This window comes from Dromiciops gliroides, chromosome 2 (genome assembly GCF_019393635.1).
Source record: "Dromiciops gliroides isolate mDroGli1 chromosome 2, mDroGli1.pri, whole genome shotgun sequence".
NCBI classification, from domain to species: Eukaryota; Metazoa; Chordata; class Mammalia; order Microbiotheria; family Microbiotheriidae; genus Dromiciops; species Dromiciops gliroides.
The window spans coordinates 191,635,491-191,653,490 of record NC_057862.1 but is presented as its reverse complement, the minus strand read 5'-3'; the positions used below and the strand labels follow the sequence as shown (position 1 = coordinate 191,653,490).

General features: G+C 44.9%; 1 protein-coding gene across 1 annotated transcript; it reads right to left on the bottom strand.

Annotated features, from left to right (window-relative positions):
- Positions 1-361: 361 nt before the first annotated feature.
- VPS18 (VPS18 core subunit of CORVET and HOPS complexes) lies at positions 362-6,707 on the bottom strand. Its single transcript, XM_043986690.1, has 5 exons — positions 6,402-6,707; positions 4,734-4,875; positions 4,342-4,433; positions 2,240-4,110; positions 362-1,670 (listed from the first exon to the last, which is right to left on the bottom strand). Exons 1-5 carry the CDS (start codon positions 6,490-6,492, stop codon positions 948-950), a joined length of 2,919 nt encoding a protein of 972 aa, XP_043842625.1. The 5' UTR covers positions 6,493-6,707; the 3' UTR covers positions 362-947.
- Between the last annotated feature and the right edge of the window lie 11,293 nt (positions 6,708-18,000).

Sequence of the window (18,000 nt, the reverse complement as noted above, 5' to 3'; positions counted from 1 at the left end):
ACAGCCTACTGAGTGGAGTGCCACCTGCTGGTCAAAGGAAAGGATGAACGTCTCTTGTCCCCCAACCCAACAATGGATCCAGTTGAGAAGGTTCCAAAGCGATCCTCACCTTGGCTGCCTTCCTGACCCCTCCCACTCTTAGGGGAGGGAAGTAGGGGATGGGAACAAGATTAAATAAGGGATCTCCGGTGGGACTGGGGGTGGTGGTCAACTGATGGCCAGAGCCATCCTGGCAGCAGGGCCCAAAGAGGATACCAATGCAAACACCGGAACAAGCTAAACATGCTCCTCACAGCCCAAATTCACTCACTTTCAGACACTGTTCAGCCTTCCACTGTCACAAAGTAACCAGTGCTGGGGATAGCATCACAGACAGTTTAATGTCTTCTAAACACAAGGAGTGGTAACCCCACAGCCCTTCCCAAAGAGAAGCCCTTACGATGCCCTCCTAGGAACAGGGGCACAAATGCCCACCAGCTGAGTCCCCCTCCCAGTCAGAATGCAGAGTCCTTGCTCCTCATAGGAAGAGTCCTCCTCTGCAGATTTAGCTGTGTGTGCCAGAACCTGAGAGGTTATATGGTGAGGACAAGAGTCCAGCAGCTCTAGCAAGTGAACAGGATTTGCCTCCAGCCAGGGAAAGAGAGGCATGTAGATTGCAAGGCAGAAGGCAAAATTTCTAAAGAACAAATGCTCCTGAGACGAGAAGCATGGGGAGATGGGAAGATGTGGGGAGGCAGAACATGACACTGTCTCAAAGAGACAGCAGAAAAGCTAGCAGATCCAGCTCAGACAAACAAAGGGCTGAGGTGAGTCAGGCCCCACAGGGGCACTTATAATCCCGCCTGTCCCTTGCCTCAGTGGAAATGAGAATCACTAGATTTCTACAGGAGGAACAGGGACTTAGCAGATGGCATGTTTCCCCATCTTGTGGTAAGCAGTGGTGAGCCCTAAAGCCAGCTTTGGTGTTCTTCTTCATAACGTTGGGGGTCGATGAAAGGCCGGTCAATGGAACGGATCATCAGCTCCCCACAGTAGACACATTCAGCTGCCACCAGCTCGTCTAGGTCGGCTTTCAGTTGTTCCCGGCTGGGTGCCCCTGGAGTTCCTCCTTCTCCCTCTTTTGTGCGGGGTGTGCCTTTGGTGGGAGGTGGAGCAGCCCCTAGCTTTCGCTGCAGCTCCTCTAGACGGGCTTGTTTATAGGCAGGGAGGCCAGGCCTAACGGCCTGCAGGAGGCAGTCGGCGTGGAACATATGACTACAAAGAAAGACATAGAAAGGACGATTGAGCAGGGGGAAGTCGCAGGCTGAGCACTTGTCTTGAGGCTCCACGGTGCCGTATCGCCCACGAAGCTCCTGCAGATCTCGCCGAATTCGCTGGGCACTCGCAGTAGCCTCCTCCATCTCCCGCTGGAGCTCATCGATGTGCCGGTTGTAGGCCTGCAGGGAGCTGCAGATGGCCTCCTTGAAGTGGTCGATAGTGACAAAGTCAGGAAAGAAAGGCAGCACATCCTCTATTTTGAGGAGAGGACAGCTGGCCAGACAGGCCATGGCGGTCTTCACGTCTTCTTCCTCTTGGACCACGTGCCGGGCAATCTTCAGCCACAGTTTCTTACGCAGCTCCTCATCTTCTTCTGGCAGATCCGCACACTGTTTAGCCAGGTCCACATCCACCTGGAAGGAATACAAAATGTTACTGAGAGCACAATCTACTTGGTCAGGGAAAAGGAGTGGACACCGACCACCCCCCCCCCCCGGTCCCCATGCCAAACTCTGGAGCCAAAACCACCTAACAACTCATGCTCCCCACTTCTTCTGGGCAGCTGGAAGAGTGACGTGAATAAGAAACCCTCTTCCTTATTTCTAATCAACAGCCCGTGGTCCCAATAAGTTTCTAACATTATCCCAGGAACTAAATACTACTGATGCCCTAAGTCTAAGCCTCAAGGCTTACAGGGCATGTTCTTTAACTAACCAATGAACTCAAAGCTCTGCCAGGAAGAGTGAGAACTCTTCTCACCTCCAACTACCCCTTTGTTCTGCCTCCTCCATCCCCTCAGACCAACCACAGAAGTCACTGTCAATCCAGAAAGCACAAACTAGCCTCATCTTCTCTGCTCTCAAAGCAGCCAACCCCAAATAACAAGGAATCTCTCTTGGCCCCCCCACCTACCACCCTCACCCCCACAGAGATGTCTTTTCAGACTCTACTTCAGCACACACCAGGCTTCTGCAGCCCTCACCTGGAGAGCCAAGTCGACAGCCTCTTCATAAAGCTCCAGCACCTTGTAGACGTGAACACAGGCCCGATGATGGCCGTGCTCCGCACAGAGTCGCAGGGCATATTTTAGGTCATAGTGTACCCGGTGGGGACTGGTCCCTGCCTGCTCCAGGTAGGCCAGCAAAGAGGCAGCCTGACCTCGTGCATACAATGAGAGCAGGTAGTTGTGAATGGCTTGCTCAGTCTCCCCGAGCACATTGACACAGAATTCCATGTAGCGGATGGCCTGGCTCACTTGCTGGGCTTCCCCACCTTGGCTGTAGTTCACCAGGGCTGGGATGAGCTGCCGGGCATCCAGCCTGCTGCCCAGCTCAATCCAAGCATCCACCAGCTGTCGAGGAATATGACGAATGAGAATGGGTGAAAATTTATAAAAGAGCTGGGGATCATGGTGTCGGGAGAGCACAGCCAAAGCCTCCTCATAGGCCTCGTGCTGGCAGTGATATGCTACCACCCGCTCATAGTCCTGCATGATCACAGCAAAGTACACCATGTGTTCTGTGTCCCCATGGCTGGCCAGCAACTCATGGATGGAGGCTCGGCTGGCAAAGAGCCATTCTTTGTTGCGTGGGCTACTGAGAAAGTTGCGGAATCGCTCTCGGGTTTCCCGATAAAGAGGCAAAGAATCTGCATCCCCTTGTAGTGCTCCTAGCCGGCTCAAGTAGAGTTCTGTCAGCCAGGCAGTGAGTAGTGTGGCCTGGGTGCGCTCAGTTGGCTTGAGTCCTGCCAATTTCCGCTGCAAGAATTCTGCCAATGCTTCCTCCTGTCGAACTTCCAGGAACTTGAGGGCAATCTCTTCAAAGTAGCTCTGAGTCAGGGCATAGCATCGAGCACTCTCTACATAGCGGCGCTGGCGGAAGCAGAAATCGGCCTCACGGGCCAGAACTGCGTCTAGGCAGTCAGGCCGCTCACGGCAATATTCCTTGGCCAGGTCAAAACGATTCATATCAAGATAGGTGCGCCAAACATCCCGAGACTCACGCTGCACATGATAACGGAACACAGCTTGCTCAGTGTGAGCCCACAGGTGGCCCGTAGAGGAGTCTTTCACCATATGTCGTAGTGGCCCAAATTTTTCTAGAAAATGATCTCGTAACACCACCTGCCCTGTTAATGTACACACTGCTTCTACTCGGTCTGCTAGAAGCAGCAAGAAGTGGAACTGAGTCAAAACGATAGCCAGGGGTGGGCTGGCTCCAGGACCTACACCAGGTGGATAATCCCACACTCGTTCTTCACTCAGCAAAGAATCAGGACGCCCACAGTCCAGTGCTCCATACAATACACCATCTCCCATCATCCAGGCAAAAGCACGAGGTGCAGAGCGCAGCTTGGGGGTATAGAATGCCAACTCACTGTAACCCAGACTGCTGGGGAATTCTCGAAAAGGTGGTGGGTGGTCAGTATAGGTGGCAAAGAGCCCTGAAAAGCCCTGGACCTCAGCCCCCTCTGACACTCGGCCTGTGAACTGGAAGAGGCGCTGGCGAGTAGTGGCAATTACAAAACAACGTCCATCAGGGCTACGTTCTGCCTCTATGGAACACACAGGTGCTGGGCCTCCCTCTTCCATCAGTGTATAGAGTGGGCGGAAATAGAGGTCAGGTGCAGGACCAAAAAGGCCACCTTCACTGGCTGACAGTTCTGCTTCAAAGATCTGGCCCTGGGCTGTACCCACCAGGATGGGTCCAGTGTTGCTCTCTGTGCCTAGGGCCTTGTTCCAGCCCACACTCTCCACCAGCTGCCCCTTCCATCGTGCCAGTGGCCGAACCTTCTGTCCATTGCGGTTTATGTAGAGGACCTCGGTACTACTTAGGGCAATCAAGAGGTGTGAGCCTGGAGTAAAAGGGGACAGGAAGATGCCAGGAAACAGTCTGGCTACTATGAGATACCGCCCCTACCACCCACTACCCCGTTCTTGAAAACACCTCTCAAAACGTTTAACATTTTTGTTGGTAGTGACAAACCCCAGGCTGGTGCTGGAGCAGTTTTTCCAGATTCCTTATGACCAACCTTTTTCTTCCCCCTACCCATTCTTAACCCCTTCAGTACATTACCATCTCTTACCAGTGTGATCCAGAAACATCTTATGAACTTTGGCTTCATCTTTTCGTCCCAACTCCACGTGGTTGGGTTCATTTGCCTTTCCCAGATCAATACTGTGGGGAAGGAGAGCCACAACTTCACCCCTGAGAAATAATAACCTATGGAAACTACTCTATCCCGAGACGTAACTATACTGAAATCTCTCTCTTCTAGTTGACAGAGCAATATAACAAGGATACCTCAGAATTAAGGTGGATTAAAAGTTGTTTCCAAAAAATTCTAACTAAATTACTTCCTCTTCCTAGAATGGAGCAGTGGCTACAGTATTTTGAAGTAACTCTACAATTACTACCAACTTCTTCCCCACCCCCATGAGCTGCTTCCACTGTCTGGCTGTTTGGGCCCTGAGTTACCGGAGCAGGGTGTCCTTGCCCAGGCTCATGCAGAGTTGATTGCAGGAGACTACAAGGCTGGTGATACGGTCAGTGGGAGTAAAGTCAATTCGCTGCTTGGTAAAGATGGGTGCCTCCTTCTCCAGTGGAGCATTTACAAACCCTGTAATTAAGAAAGGAGAGGAAAGTGAACTCTAGAAAGTAAAAAAATAAAGCACAGTATTCCCTACTTATGCAACAATAGCTTCGTTCCTCTATTTTCTTGCTTTACTTCCCACTCAAGACCTTAGGCTGGGCTCTGAATAGGCACTTACTCAGCCTCTGGAGCCTTCTCACACATCTGAAAAGGGAATCCTTAACATTTCCAGCGAACCTCCTGGACTATTTCTCACCCTGCTACACCTGCTCCCATCCTTAAGGGTTGTGTTTACTCATCAATGTCTTTACCATTAACCTTATAGCCCTTAATCTTCTCACAGTCAGTAAGCCCAACTCAATAAAACTCAGTTACATTACATCAAGTCTATTTTCTCAGCCCCTGATCAACAGAGACAGCAACTTTCTGAGTGAACTGCCAGGACAGTGATAAAATTTCTAATACAGGAGTTAACTATTAACTGTTTCCTGGAAGGGGCATGGTGTCATACACGGAGAAGAATCCCTTCTTCCCCAACAATCATTCAAAATGCTTCAGCTTTTCAAACCTCTCACTCCCTTCCATTTTCTGCATCAACTTCAACTAAACTTCAGGGCACCTCCAAATTCTAACTCACGAATCTTTTGCTGTCTTTGTCATCTACCTAATCTACATAATAAGGGCAGCTAGATGGCAAAAGTGCATAGAACACTGGCCCTGGAGTCAGGAGGACCTAAGTTCAAATATGGCCTCAGACACCTACTAGCTGTGAGCCTGGGCAAGTCACTTCACCTTGTTTGCCTCAGTTTCCTCACCTGTAAAATGAGCTGGATAAGGGAAATGACAAACCACTCCAGGAGCTTTGCCAAGAAAACGACTGAAGTAACTCAACAACAAAAATCTACACAACGATCACAGTCATCACTCTTTTCAGAACCCCTGTCCAATTCCCTTCCTTTGAAATTCTGCCCTGATCTTTACCCCGAACAAAGGTTTCACTCCCTCAACCCCACCATTTATTCACTTTCAACGCATCTCAATGAGGGAACTGGTGCAATCCAAACTCTTAATATTTTCTAGATGACTATGGGCTACTTGCTGAATCTCAATGAGCCTTAGTTTCCTAATTTGCAAAATGAAGCTCCTAATACTCGCACAACTCATCTCCCAGGGTTGTTGGGAGGAAAATGCTCTGCAAACTTCAGGAACTATAAAAACCATTTGCTGTTGGTACCCTCAATTCAGTTCATTCATTCAAACATTTATTAAGCAGTTGCTATATTCAAGGCACCGTGCCGGGGGCTAAGAATACAAAGCTAACGAAAAGGTTCTTCCTGACCTCAAGGAGCTTACAAAAATGGGAAGTGACATGGAAAAAAAGGAAGGGACGCGCCCAAGGCGCCCAAATCACCTGACGGCTACAGCTACTTTAGACACCAATTATGCATCCAGGAGCAGCAGGGGCCCCGGCCCCCTCCCCAGAGAATGGGCGAAGGGTCTCTCGAGGCCAAGATGCAGACACACAGAGCGCATCGTCCACGGCTCTCGCTTACCCGAGTGGGGGATGCCCACGCTGGGACAGCCGGGCTGCAGGACGGTCGAGCGCGACAGAGAGTCTTCATACTCGTCCAGGATGGACGCCATGGCAGCCGGCCTCTCTGCTTCCCCAGCCGGGGCCCCGCGACGGAAGCGGCGACCCTCCTTGCCTCCGGAGGACCAACCGCTCCGTTCCTCTGGAACCGAGGACCGTCCCCCGAAGGCAGGAAGCCCTCACCGCCCTCTCCGCTCAGCGCGGCCCAGCTACAGCCCGATCCTAGCCCAGACAGCTCAGCTGACTCCGGCCCCGTGACGTAACGTAACATGACGATAGGCGTACGCGCCCGCCGTGACACTACTTCCTCTGCCCGAGGAGCATGCACTACGCATGCGCCTGACAATTTTCTTGCCAAGGAGGTGGAGCGATGTGACGGGGGTGGGGCGAGGGATACCTCTTTTCACCGTTTCCCTCTCTCCCTTACCTTTCCCTCCTTCTTCGCCTCCTCTTTCATCTTTCTTCCCTCCTCCCTTCCTCCTCTCCCTCCTCTTTCTTCCTCTCCCCTTCTCCTCAGTTCCTCTCCTTCCCTCCTCTCTTCCCTTTTTTCTGCCCCACCCTCCCCCTTCTCTCCCTTTTCCCCCCTCCTTCCGACCCTCTTCCCTCCTTTTACAGATGGGGAAGCTGAAGCACAGAGAGATTAAGTGATTTGTCCAGGATCACAAAGCTAGTGTCCTTGTTAGGATTAGTCTATCCTTTCTCATTAAAAAAAAAAAACTTTTTTCTTTTTTCTTTCTTTCTTTCTCTCTCTCTCTCTCTCTCTCTCTCTCTCTCTCTCTCTCTCTCTCTCTCTCCCTTTCTGCGGGACAATGAGGGTTAAGTGACTTGCCTAGGGTCACATAGCTACTAAGTGTCAAGTGTCTCAGGTGGAATTTGAACTCAGGTCCTCCTGAATTCAAGGCAGGTGCTTTATCCACTGCGCCACCTAACGGCCCCCAAAACTTAAAAAAACAAAACAAAACAAAAACCGGACTGCTAAGACTTAGAGCGTTTAAGTGATTCCCATACATTCAAAACTTAACTCTTTATCTCCCCCCCACCCTAACCAACCCTCCCTTCTTCTTAACTTCCTTGTTATGGTTACCACTGTCCTCCCAGTCACCCAGGCTCACAGCCTTGACTCTCTCTCCTCATATCCTATCTGTTGCTCAGTCTTGTCGATTTTACCTTCGGAACAGCTTTCAAATAGGCCACCTTCTTTCTGATACTGCCACCACTCCACTTAGTCCCTCATCACCTGCAACACCTTGGCTGTTGGTTTCCCTGCCTCAAGTATCTCCCCACTCCACTCCTTCCTCCACTCAGCTGGTCTTCCTAAAGCTTAGGTCTGACCACCTAGCTGGTACACTGGACACAGTAGTTGTCCTGGAATCAGTGTGTTGTTGTTGAGTCATTTCAGTCAAGTCCCCTTCAAACCCCCATTGGGTGTTTTCTTGGCAAAGATATTGGAATGCTTTGCCATTTCCAGATCATTTTACAGATGAGGAAACTGAGGCAAACAGGGTTAAGTGACTTACAACTAGTAGGTGTCTGAAGTGGGATTTGAACTCATGAAGTGGCATCTTCCTGATTCCAAGCCCAGTGCTCTATCTGCTGCACCACCTAGATGAGTTCAAATCCAGCCTCAGATACTTAATAGCTGTGTGACTTTGGGCAAGTCATTTAACTGCTATTTGCCTCAGCTTTTTCATCTGTCAAATAGGCATAATAATAGCATCTACCTCTCAGAGTTGTTATTAGATTAAAATGAGATAATATGTGCAAAGCGCTTAGCACAGTGCCAAGTACAAAGTAGGTGCTATATAAATTATTTATTATTACTACCACCACTACCACAATCACCACTACTACCACTACCACTACCATTACCACTACTACTACTACTACTGCTACTACTACTACTGCTGCTACTACTACTACTGCTGCTGCTGCTACTACTACTACTACTACTACTACTACTACTACTACTAGTACATAAACTCCAGTGGCCCTCTATAATCTCCAAGATCAGTTATCAAATCTTTTTGGCATTCAAAGCCCTTTAGAACTTGCCCCTCTTCAGTGTTCTTACTTCTTACTCTCTTCTCCCATATACTTTTTTTTTTTTTTTTTTTTTTTTAGGCAATGGGGGTTAAGTGACTTGCCCATGGTCACACAGCTAGTATGTGTTAAGTGTCTGAGGCCGGATTTGAACTCAGGTACTCCTGACTCCAGGGCCGGTGCTTTATCCACTTCGCCACCTAGCTGCCCCTCCCATATACTTTTGATCCAGTAACACCAATCTCCCTGCTTTTCCTCAAATAAGACACTCCAGCTGATTCTGAGCATTTTCGCTGATTTGTCCCCCATTTTTGGAATTCTTTCTCTCCTCATCTCTGCTTCTGAGTTTCCTTGGCTTCCTTCAAGTATCTGCTAAAGGTCTACCTTCTAAAAGAAACCTTTTTCAATCCTTAATTCTAGTGTCTTCCCTCTGTTGATTATTTCCAATTTATCCTACTGTGGATAGCTTGTTTGGACATAGTTGTTTGTACATTATCTTCCTCATTAGACTGTGAGATCCTTGAGAAAGGGGAGTCGTTTGCCTGACTTTGTAAACCCAACACTTTACACAGTGCCTGGCACTTAGGAGGAGGTACTTTATAAATATTGATTATAGCAGAGCATAAATTTGAACTCCAGGTTTCCTACCTATACATTCCCCAATCCATTGCTTATATCACCACACAATATTGCCTTTCTCGTCCCTTCCTCCAGCGCTAACTGCTTTCTTATAGGGACTGAGTGGCCCTGCCCAAAAAACAATTTCTCTGTGTGTCTAGCACCAGCCCAGTTTTGAGCTCCCAATCTGACCTCTGCAGCTTCCTCACCTACCTTGTCCCCTCCTTTCTTTCATCTGCTGGCTTCTTCCCTGGAACAGCCCCTTCACTTTTTCTATGCCTCTGCCACTCCTCTCCCCCTAAAAATGCCTGCCTCACCCTGCCCTTCCTTTTTTTCCTTAGCAAAACTTCCCACTTATCCTTTCTAATCCTGGTATCATAGGATTATAGATTCAAAGACTGCTGGGTTGTTTTCCCAAAACCAGATTCCAGTTGCCCAAGGTTTTAGGTTGACCCCTGGGCAGGGGATGGGCCTGCTGTTCCTTTCTCATGACCAGTTAGAAAGGGAGTTTAGCAAGCCCTCCTCTCTCCCACACAAACTAGGGCCCAAGAAAATGCAGAACAGGTTGCCCAGGTCAGTTGTAGGTCATCTTCATAACTATCATCCTGTCTTGCCCTAGAGCTCATCTCTTTGGAGTCAAACAAGGGTGGGGATGGGAAAGTTGTGATTTCAGAGAGGTAATAATAGCTGATATTTATATAGTAGTTTAAGGTTTGCAAAGTGCTTTACATATATTATTCCATTTGTTCCACAACAAACCAGTGAGAGGTATGGACCTAGCTGCGTATCCTTAAGCAAGTTACTTAATGTCTTAGAGACTCAGTTTCCTTACCTGTAAAATGGGGATAATGATGACACCTCTATTATAGGGACCTGAGGATTAAATGAGATAATAATATGTAAAGTGATTCACAAATCTTTTGTTTTGTTTTGTTTTTGGCAGGGCAATGAGGGTTAAGTGACTTGCCCAGGGCCACACAGCTAGTAAGTATCAAGTGTCTGAGCCCGGATTTGAACTCAGGTCCTCCTGAATCCAGGGCCAGTGCTTTATCCACTGGACCACTCAGCTGTCCCTGATTCACAAATTTTTTTTTTTTAAATAACCAACAAACATTTATTAGTTGTCTAATGTGTATCACACATTGTGGGGATACAATAGCAAAGAATGAAACAATCACCAATCTAAAGGTGACCATGTTCTACACATTTGTACTCTTCTCCTCACTGAACCCTCTCTTGTAACAAAGAAAAACAGTTTAGCAAAACCAACAGAACTACTAGATCTGGCAGCATAAGCAACATTCTGGTCAATCCAATTCAAGAAGTATTTATTAAGGACCTATTATATGTCAGAAACTGTACTAGATTCTGAGGCTTCAAAATTAACCTCAGTAAGTTTGCATTCTACTGGGGAGAAAAAGATAGATGCAGAAAAGGAAAGAAAAAAGCAGTTAAACTGGCCTAATCTTATATATGCTTTTACTCTGTGAATAGAGTAGATAGAGTACTGAGCCTGGACTCAGGAAGACTCATCTTTGTGATTCACAAATCTTAAAGGACCATTTATATGCTATTATCATTCCCATTTTATAAGTGGCTTAGACTCTTAAGTGTCCAGGAGCTGGGATTTGAACACAGGTCTTATTGATGTCAAGTCTAGTGTTCTATCGGTATACTCTGCTACACTGCCTTCCAAATTCTGATAGTATTGTGCTTCATTGGGGTTGGTAGGAACAAGAAATCAATCCAATCGACAAGAATCTATCAAGCACCTACTATTTATGTGCTAGGACAGTGCTAGGTGTTGAAAATACAAGTATAAAGAATGAAGTAGGGGGCACTTAGGTGGTGCAGTGGATAAAGCACTGGCCCTGGATTCAGGAGGACCTGAGTTCAAATCCGGGCTCAGACACTTGATACTTACTAGCTGGGTGGCCCTGGGCAAGTCATTTAACCCTCATTGCCCCACAAAAATAAAACAAAGTCAAGGGCAGCTAGGTGCCCAAGTGGATAAAGCACTGGCCCACAAAAATTTTTTTAAGATACTTGGAGTGGTTTTCCATTTTCTTCTCCAGCCCATTTTACAGATGAGGAAACTAAGGCAAATAGGGTTAAGTGACTTGCCCAGAGGCACATGGCTTAGTAGGTATCTGAGGCCAGATTTGAACTCAGGTCTCTTAGACAGCCTAGATTGCAATTATTATTTATTGATCTTTGTACCCTGGTGTATCCGTAACAGCAAGCCTTACATTTGGTAACTGCCTACTGAATGCTTGTTGAAATGAAGTGCTGGGGCTTCCAATCTCAACCTACCTAGTTAGATGGCTAAGCTAGATCTATTCTCTTCTAAACACACACAGTCCTTTGTTGTTGTCGTCGTTCTGGCTGACTATATGGCTAAAGTGGTTGGTTCCACCAATCATGTGGAATATAATTGAGGGAGTGACTTCATCGTCTTTCTCCCTAGACCCGCCCTGCCCAGACAGTCTCTATTTCAGTGAATAACACAACTATCCTCCCAGTCATCCAGGCTTCTACCTGGGAGTCATTTTTGCCTCTTCTCTCTATGTCATCTCACACATTCAGTCAGTCCCGTCCCTTCTATCTAAACAGGACAATATTTCTATGTCTAGTCTCTCCTCTATACTATCAGCCCCACTTCTCTGGTGATTATAACAAAATTCTAGCGGATTTTTCTGCATCTGGCTCTCCCATTTTCAATTCAGCCTCCCCACTGCTGCTAATGCGTTACTGTGCTCATACCACCCCTTGATTCAAAAGCTTCCTATTGGGGGCGGCTAGGTGGCGCAGTGGATAGAGCACCGGTCCTGGAGTCAGGAGGACGTGAGTTCAAATATGGCCTCAGACACTTAACACTTACTAGCTGTGTGACCCTGGGCAAGTCACTTAACTCCAATTGCCTCACCAAAACAACAACAACTACAAAAGCTTCCTATTGCCAACTTATGACTATAAAATTCTGCCTCTGACTTTTGGGATTTTCCCAAATCTGGTCTCTACATACCTATTCAACCTTATCTCATGCTACTCATCTTCCTATCTCCTATGTTCTAAACAAATTGGGCTACTCATCATTCCCCATTTTCAATTTGCCCTCTCAAATCAGTTAATGACCATAATTTATATTATATACCAGGCACTGGCAACACAAATATAAAAGTCAACCAGTCCCTGTCCCCAAGGATTTTACATTTTACTGAGGGAATGAGAGATGTTCACAGATAATTAAATACAAATAAATAAATAGATACTCATATATTATGCACAAACACACACACATTAAATACAAAGTGTTTGGGGGAGTAAACTAATAATTAGGGCAATTAGGAAAGGCCTTTTTTTGGGGGGGGCAGGGCAATAAGGGTTAAGTGACTTGCCCAGGGTCACACAGTTAGTGTCAAGTATCTGAGGTAGGATTTGAATTCAGGTCTTTCTGAATCCAGGGCTCATGCTTTATCCACTGTGCCACCTAGCTGCCCCCAGGAAAGGCCTCTTGAAGGGGGTATTACTTGATTTGACCTTTGAAGGGAGCCCATGGCTTTAAGAGCCTAGAGTGCAGAGAGAGAGCATTCTAGATATAGGGGACAGTAAGGGTGTTCAAGAAAATTTAGGGTGGGAGCAGCTAGGTGGCACAGTAGATAAAGCACTGGCCCTGGATTCAGGAGGACCTGAGTTCAAATTTGACCTCAAACACTTGACACTTACTAGCTGTATGACCCTGGGCAAGTCACTGAACCCTTATTGCCCCGCAAAAAGAAAAAGAAAAGAAAACTTAGGGGGAATTTCCAGTGTATGGCAAGGAAGGGAACCTGGAATAGGTTAGAAGGGTTTATTGATACAATGAGGTAGTTCTGGTAGAGATGGAGTCACATTATGGCCTCCCTTGCCTCCAACATGGGACAACATACTAAGTGACAATTAGGAAGAGTGGGATATGCTCTTGAAAGGTAAAGGCCCAGAATTCCCTGGGGCATGGGTTTACATAGTTTTCATTCTAAGGAAATGAACCTTGGCAACTGACACTCAGATCTATGATGGGGCAGTGGGGTCAGGGAGTATGGACCAGTAGTAAAAAAAGGTGGGCCAGATAGGGAGAGTTCTAAAAATTAACTAGAATGCCTATAGGTTTCCCAACTAAAAATTCCAATTTATATAGCTATGCAACATCAGCAAACCATTTCTAGCTAAGAACTGGGTTCTTTTTTTTTTTTAATAAAGTATTTTATTTATTTTTTTCCCATTACATGTAAAGATAGTTCTCAACATTTGTTCATACAAGCTTTCCAATTTCAGATTTTTCTCCCTCCCTCCCCTCCCTCCCCTCTCCCCTAGACAGCAGGTAATCTGATATGGGTTATATATATATATATATATATATATATATATATATATATACATATACATACATATATATATGTATATGTATATGTATATATATATATATACCCACACAGAGCTATATATATATAATAACATTAAACATATTTCTGCATTAGTCATGTTATAAGAGAAAAATCAGAGCAATGAGGAAAAACCTCAAAATAGCAAAACAACAACAACAACAGCGCCCAAAACAAAAGAAATAGTATGGTTCACTCAGCATCTATACTCCACAAGAACTGGGTTCTTTTTAACCTTAAAAGCTGTAACTCTAAGAGGTGAAAGACAGAATGTCATATACGGGGAAAAGCAAACAGACCAGTTTTCCTCAAGTGTAGAGTATTTAAGTTGTTTGTAATTATCCCAGAAAGATATGCTGGAGCCATGTTTCTTTTGTTTTTTTCCTTAATAGTATTTTTCCCCAATTACATGTAAAGATAGTTTTTTGGTTTTTTGGGGATGAGGCAATTGGGGTTAAGTGACTTGCCCAGGGTCACACAGCTAGTACGTGTCAAGTGTCTGAGGCTGGATTTGAACTCAGGTCTTCCTGACTCCAGGGCCAGTGCTCTATCCACTGCGCCACCTAGCTGCCCCTAAAGATAGTTTTTAATATTTGTGTAAGATTTTTGAGTTCCAAATTGTTCTCCCTCCCTCCCCTACCCCCTTCCTAAGGCAGTAAGTAATCCGATATAGGTTATATATTTACAAACTACGAAAAAAATAAAGTGAAAACAGTATGCTTTAATCTGCATTAAGACTCCATCAGTTCTTTCTCTGGATGTAGAGAGTATTTCCATCATGAGTCTTTTGGAATTGTACTAGATCTTTGTATCGGTGAGGAGAACTAAGTCAATCATAGTTGATCATCGCATAATGTTGCTGTTACTATGTACAATGTTCTCCTGGTTCTACTCAGTTCACTTGGCATCAGTTTGTGTAAGTCTTTCCAGATTTTTCTGAAATCCACCTCTGGGCTACATTTTAAAGAAAGAGAAGGAGGAAGTATGAAATTAGAGGGCAGTCAGTAAGTAGCTGAGTTGTACTGGCACAAGTATTCAGAGAGGAGCTTGAATTAGTGCAGGTAAGATAGGTTGGTACCAGGTTGTACCATGTAGAGGGTCTTGTATGTCAGGCTAAAAAGAATGTATTTTATTCAGGAGACAATAGGGAGCCTTTAGAGGGTTTTTTTTTTGGTCCGGAGAGTGCCTCTGCATTAGGAAGGTGATTTTGGCTTTGGTATAAAGGCTGGCCTGGAGGAAAGACCAGTTAGAAAGCTATTACAAGGGGGCAGCTAGGTGGCGAAGTGAATAAAGCACTGGCCTTGTACTCAGGAGAACCTGAGTTCAAATCCGACCTCAGACACTTGACACTTACTAGAGTGTGACCCTGGGCAAGTTACTTAACCCTCATTGCCCCGCAAAAAGAAAGAAAGAAAGAAAGCTATTACAATAATCCAAGCAGGAATTCAGAGACAATACCGCATTCACCCTGCAGGTGCTGCTACTCAGCCAGACATTGCTAGGAGAAATCACTAATAAGAAAGAAGGAGCTATCTGTGTATAAACATCCCTATCATAAAGTGGGAATTGGAGTTAATTGAAAGAAAGGAAGCACAGAAGACTTCTGGTAGGAGAGGCCTCCCTTTCGGCAGAGAGAGAGTAGGGATCCTTACAGAGATAATATCTAAGACTAAGGAGTGGAACCCTACCTCCAAACTCTATTTCCTTATTCTAAACTGAGAATCCAGAATGAGCAGGTGATCGTTCATTTGCATTCTGCCCTGAACTGATCACATCTACAATATTGTGTTAAGTTCTAAGCACCACATCTTAGAAAGGATATTGACAAGCTCCATTCAAGGGAGATCATATCAAACCATATAGGTATTATTTCAAGGAATTGGAGATATTCAGCCTGAGCTCCACAGTTAGCCTTTTTGCTAGGAAGCTCTTTATTTTTATTTTTGGGTGTTTTGTTTTGTTTTGTTTTGGTGAGGCGATTAGGATTAAGTGACTTACCCAGGGTCACACAGCTAGTAAGTGTTAAGTGTCTGAGGTCAGATTTGAACTCAGGTCCTCCTGAATCCAGGGCCGGCGCTTTATCCACTGTGCCACTGAGCTGCCCTAGGAAGCTCTTTAGAGGCAGCTAGGTGGTCAGGTGGTTAGAACACTGGGCATGGAGTCAGGAAACCCTGAGTTCAAATGCAGCCTCAGATACTTCTTAGCTGTATGACCCTGGCCAAGATGCCTCAATTTCTTTAACTGTAAAATGGAGATAATACCAGCACCTACCTTGCAAGATTATTGTGAGAACCAAATGAAATCATGTTTGTAAAGCACAGTGCCTGGCACACAGTAGGCACTATATAAATGCTTATTCCCTTTCCTCATGTAAAGGTCAATGGAGAAGAGCTGTTTCTGGGAAGAAGCTATGATGCTATAAGATATATAACCCTTTCTAAACAAACTACATCACCCTACTGGTGACTTGCTTCAGAGGCCCTGAAGGGAGTTACTGGTTGAATTTATGTAGATCCAGACAAAGTAAGTTATTTAGCAACTCTGAATGAGTAATGTTCAGGTGACACAGACTAGATCTAGTTGGCCTAGATCTTCATTAGCATTTGAGAGAAACTTTTGAATAGGCTATAAAGATGTTAAAGCAGTCCCTAATTACTTCCATTGAAATGTTCATTTTAACTATTATTAGCCCAAATCAAGTGACTTTGACTAAGGTCTCTAATGCTGTATGTACAGGGGCAGATAAGCTGTCCAGCCATCTCTTCTACCTAACTCTGGATAATCTTTCTATCTGCCTTTAACTTCTCTTTAAGTCAGTAACCTGTGATTTACTTAGTCTGGGAACCATAGTGTGAAAGCAGAGGTTTAGAGTGGGAAGGATCCTAGTCCAACCCTTCTATGTTGCAAATGAGGAAAATGAGGCTTGGACTTGTACCCATAGTCATACAGCTAGTAGGAGTCAAAGATATTATTTGATTTCTTTACTTATTTAAGTCATGTCCAATTCTTAGTGACCCTATTTGGGATTTTCTTGGCAAAAATCCTGGAGGGGTTTGCCATTTCCTTCTCCCGCTCATTTTACAGATGAGGAAACTGAGGCAAACAGGGTGAAGTGATTCATCTGGAGTCACACAGCTCTCAAGTGTCTGAAGCCAGATTTGAACCCAGGAAGATGAGGCTTCCTGACTCCAGGCATAGTACTCTATCTACTGCAACATCTAGCTAGCTTCCCAAGATTTGATAGAACACTTAAATAACCCTATCTTAGAAAAAGAAATGGAGCAAACTATAAATGACCTTCCTTAGAAAAAATCCCCAGGACTAGATGGATTTACAAGTGAGTTCCACCAAACACTTAAAGAACAAATAATTCCAATATGACATAAACTATTTGGAAAAACAAATAGGTAAAGGAGTCCTACCAAATGCCTTTTATGATACAAATAAGGCTTTGAAACCGAAACCATGGAGAGTAAAAACAGAAAGAAAACTATGGACCAATTTCCCTAATGGATATTGATGCAAAAATTTAAAATAAAATACTAGCAAGGAGATTACAGCAATATATCACAAAGATCATATGCTATAACCAAGTAGGATTTATACCAGGAATTCAGGGCTGGTTCAATATTAAGAAAACTATTAGCATAATTGACCATATCAATAATAAAACTAAGAAAAGTAATATGATTATTTCAATAGATGCAGAAAAAGCTTTTCATAAATTCAACACTCATTCCTATAAGAACACTAGAAAGGAAAGGAATAAATGGAGCCTTTCTTAAAATAAGTAGTATCTATCTAAAAGCAAGATCAAGGGGTGGCACAATGGATAAAATACTGACCCTGGATTCAGGAGGACCTGAGTTCAAATCCAGTCTCAGGCACTTGACACTTACTAGCTGTGTGACCCTGGGCAAGTCACTTAACCCCAATTATGTCACAACCCCCCCCCCAAAAAAACAACAACAACAACAACAAAAACCAAGATCAAGCATTATCTGTTAAAGGGGACAAACTAGAAGCCTTTCCCATATCAGGGGTGAAACAAGGATGTCTATTATCACCACTATTATTCAATATTGAATTAGAAATGCTAGCTATAGCAATAAGATAAGAAAAAGAAATTTAAAGACTAAAAATAGGCAATAGGGAAACAAAATTATCACTCCTTGCAGATGATATGATGGCATACTTAGAGAATCTTAGAGAATCAATTAAAAGACTAATTGAAACAATTAACTTCAGCAAAGTTGCAGGCTATAAAATAAATCCACAGAAATCTTCGGCACTTTTATATACTACCAATAAAATTTCAGCAGGAAGAGATAAAAAGAGAAATTCCATTTAAAATGACTACAGATGGGGGCAGCTAGATGGCGCAGTGGATAGAGCACCCACCCTGGAGTCAGGAGTACCTGAGTTCAAATCCGGCCTCAGACACTTAACACTTACTAGCTGTGTGACCCTGGGCAAGTCACT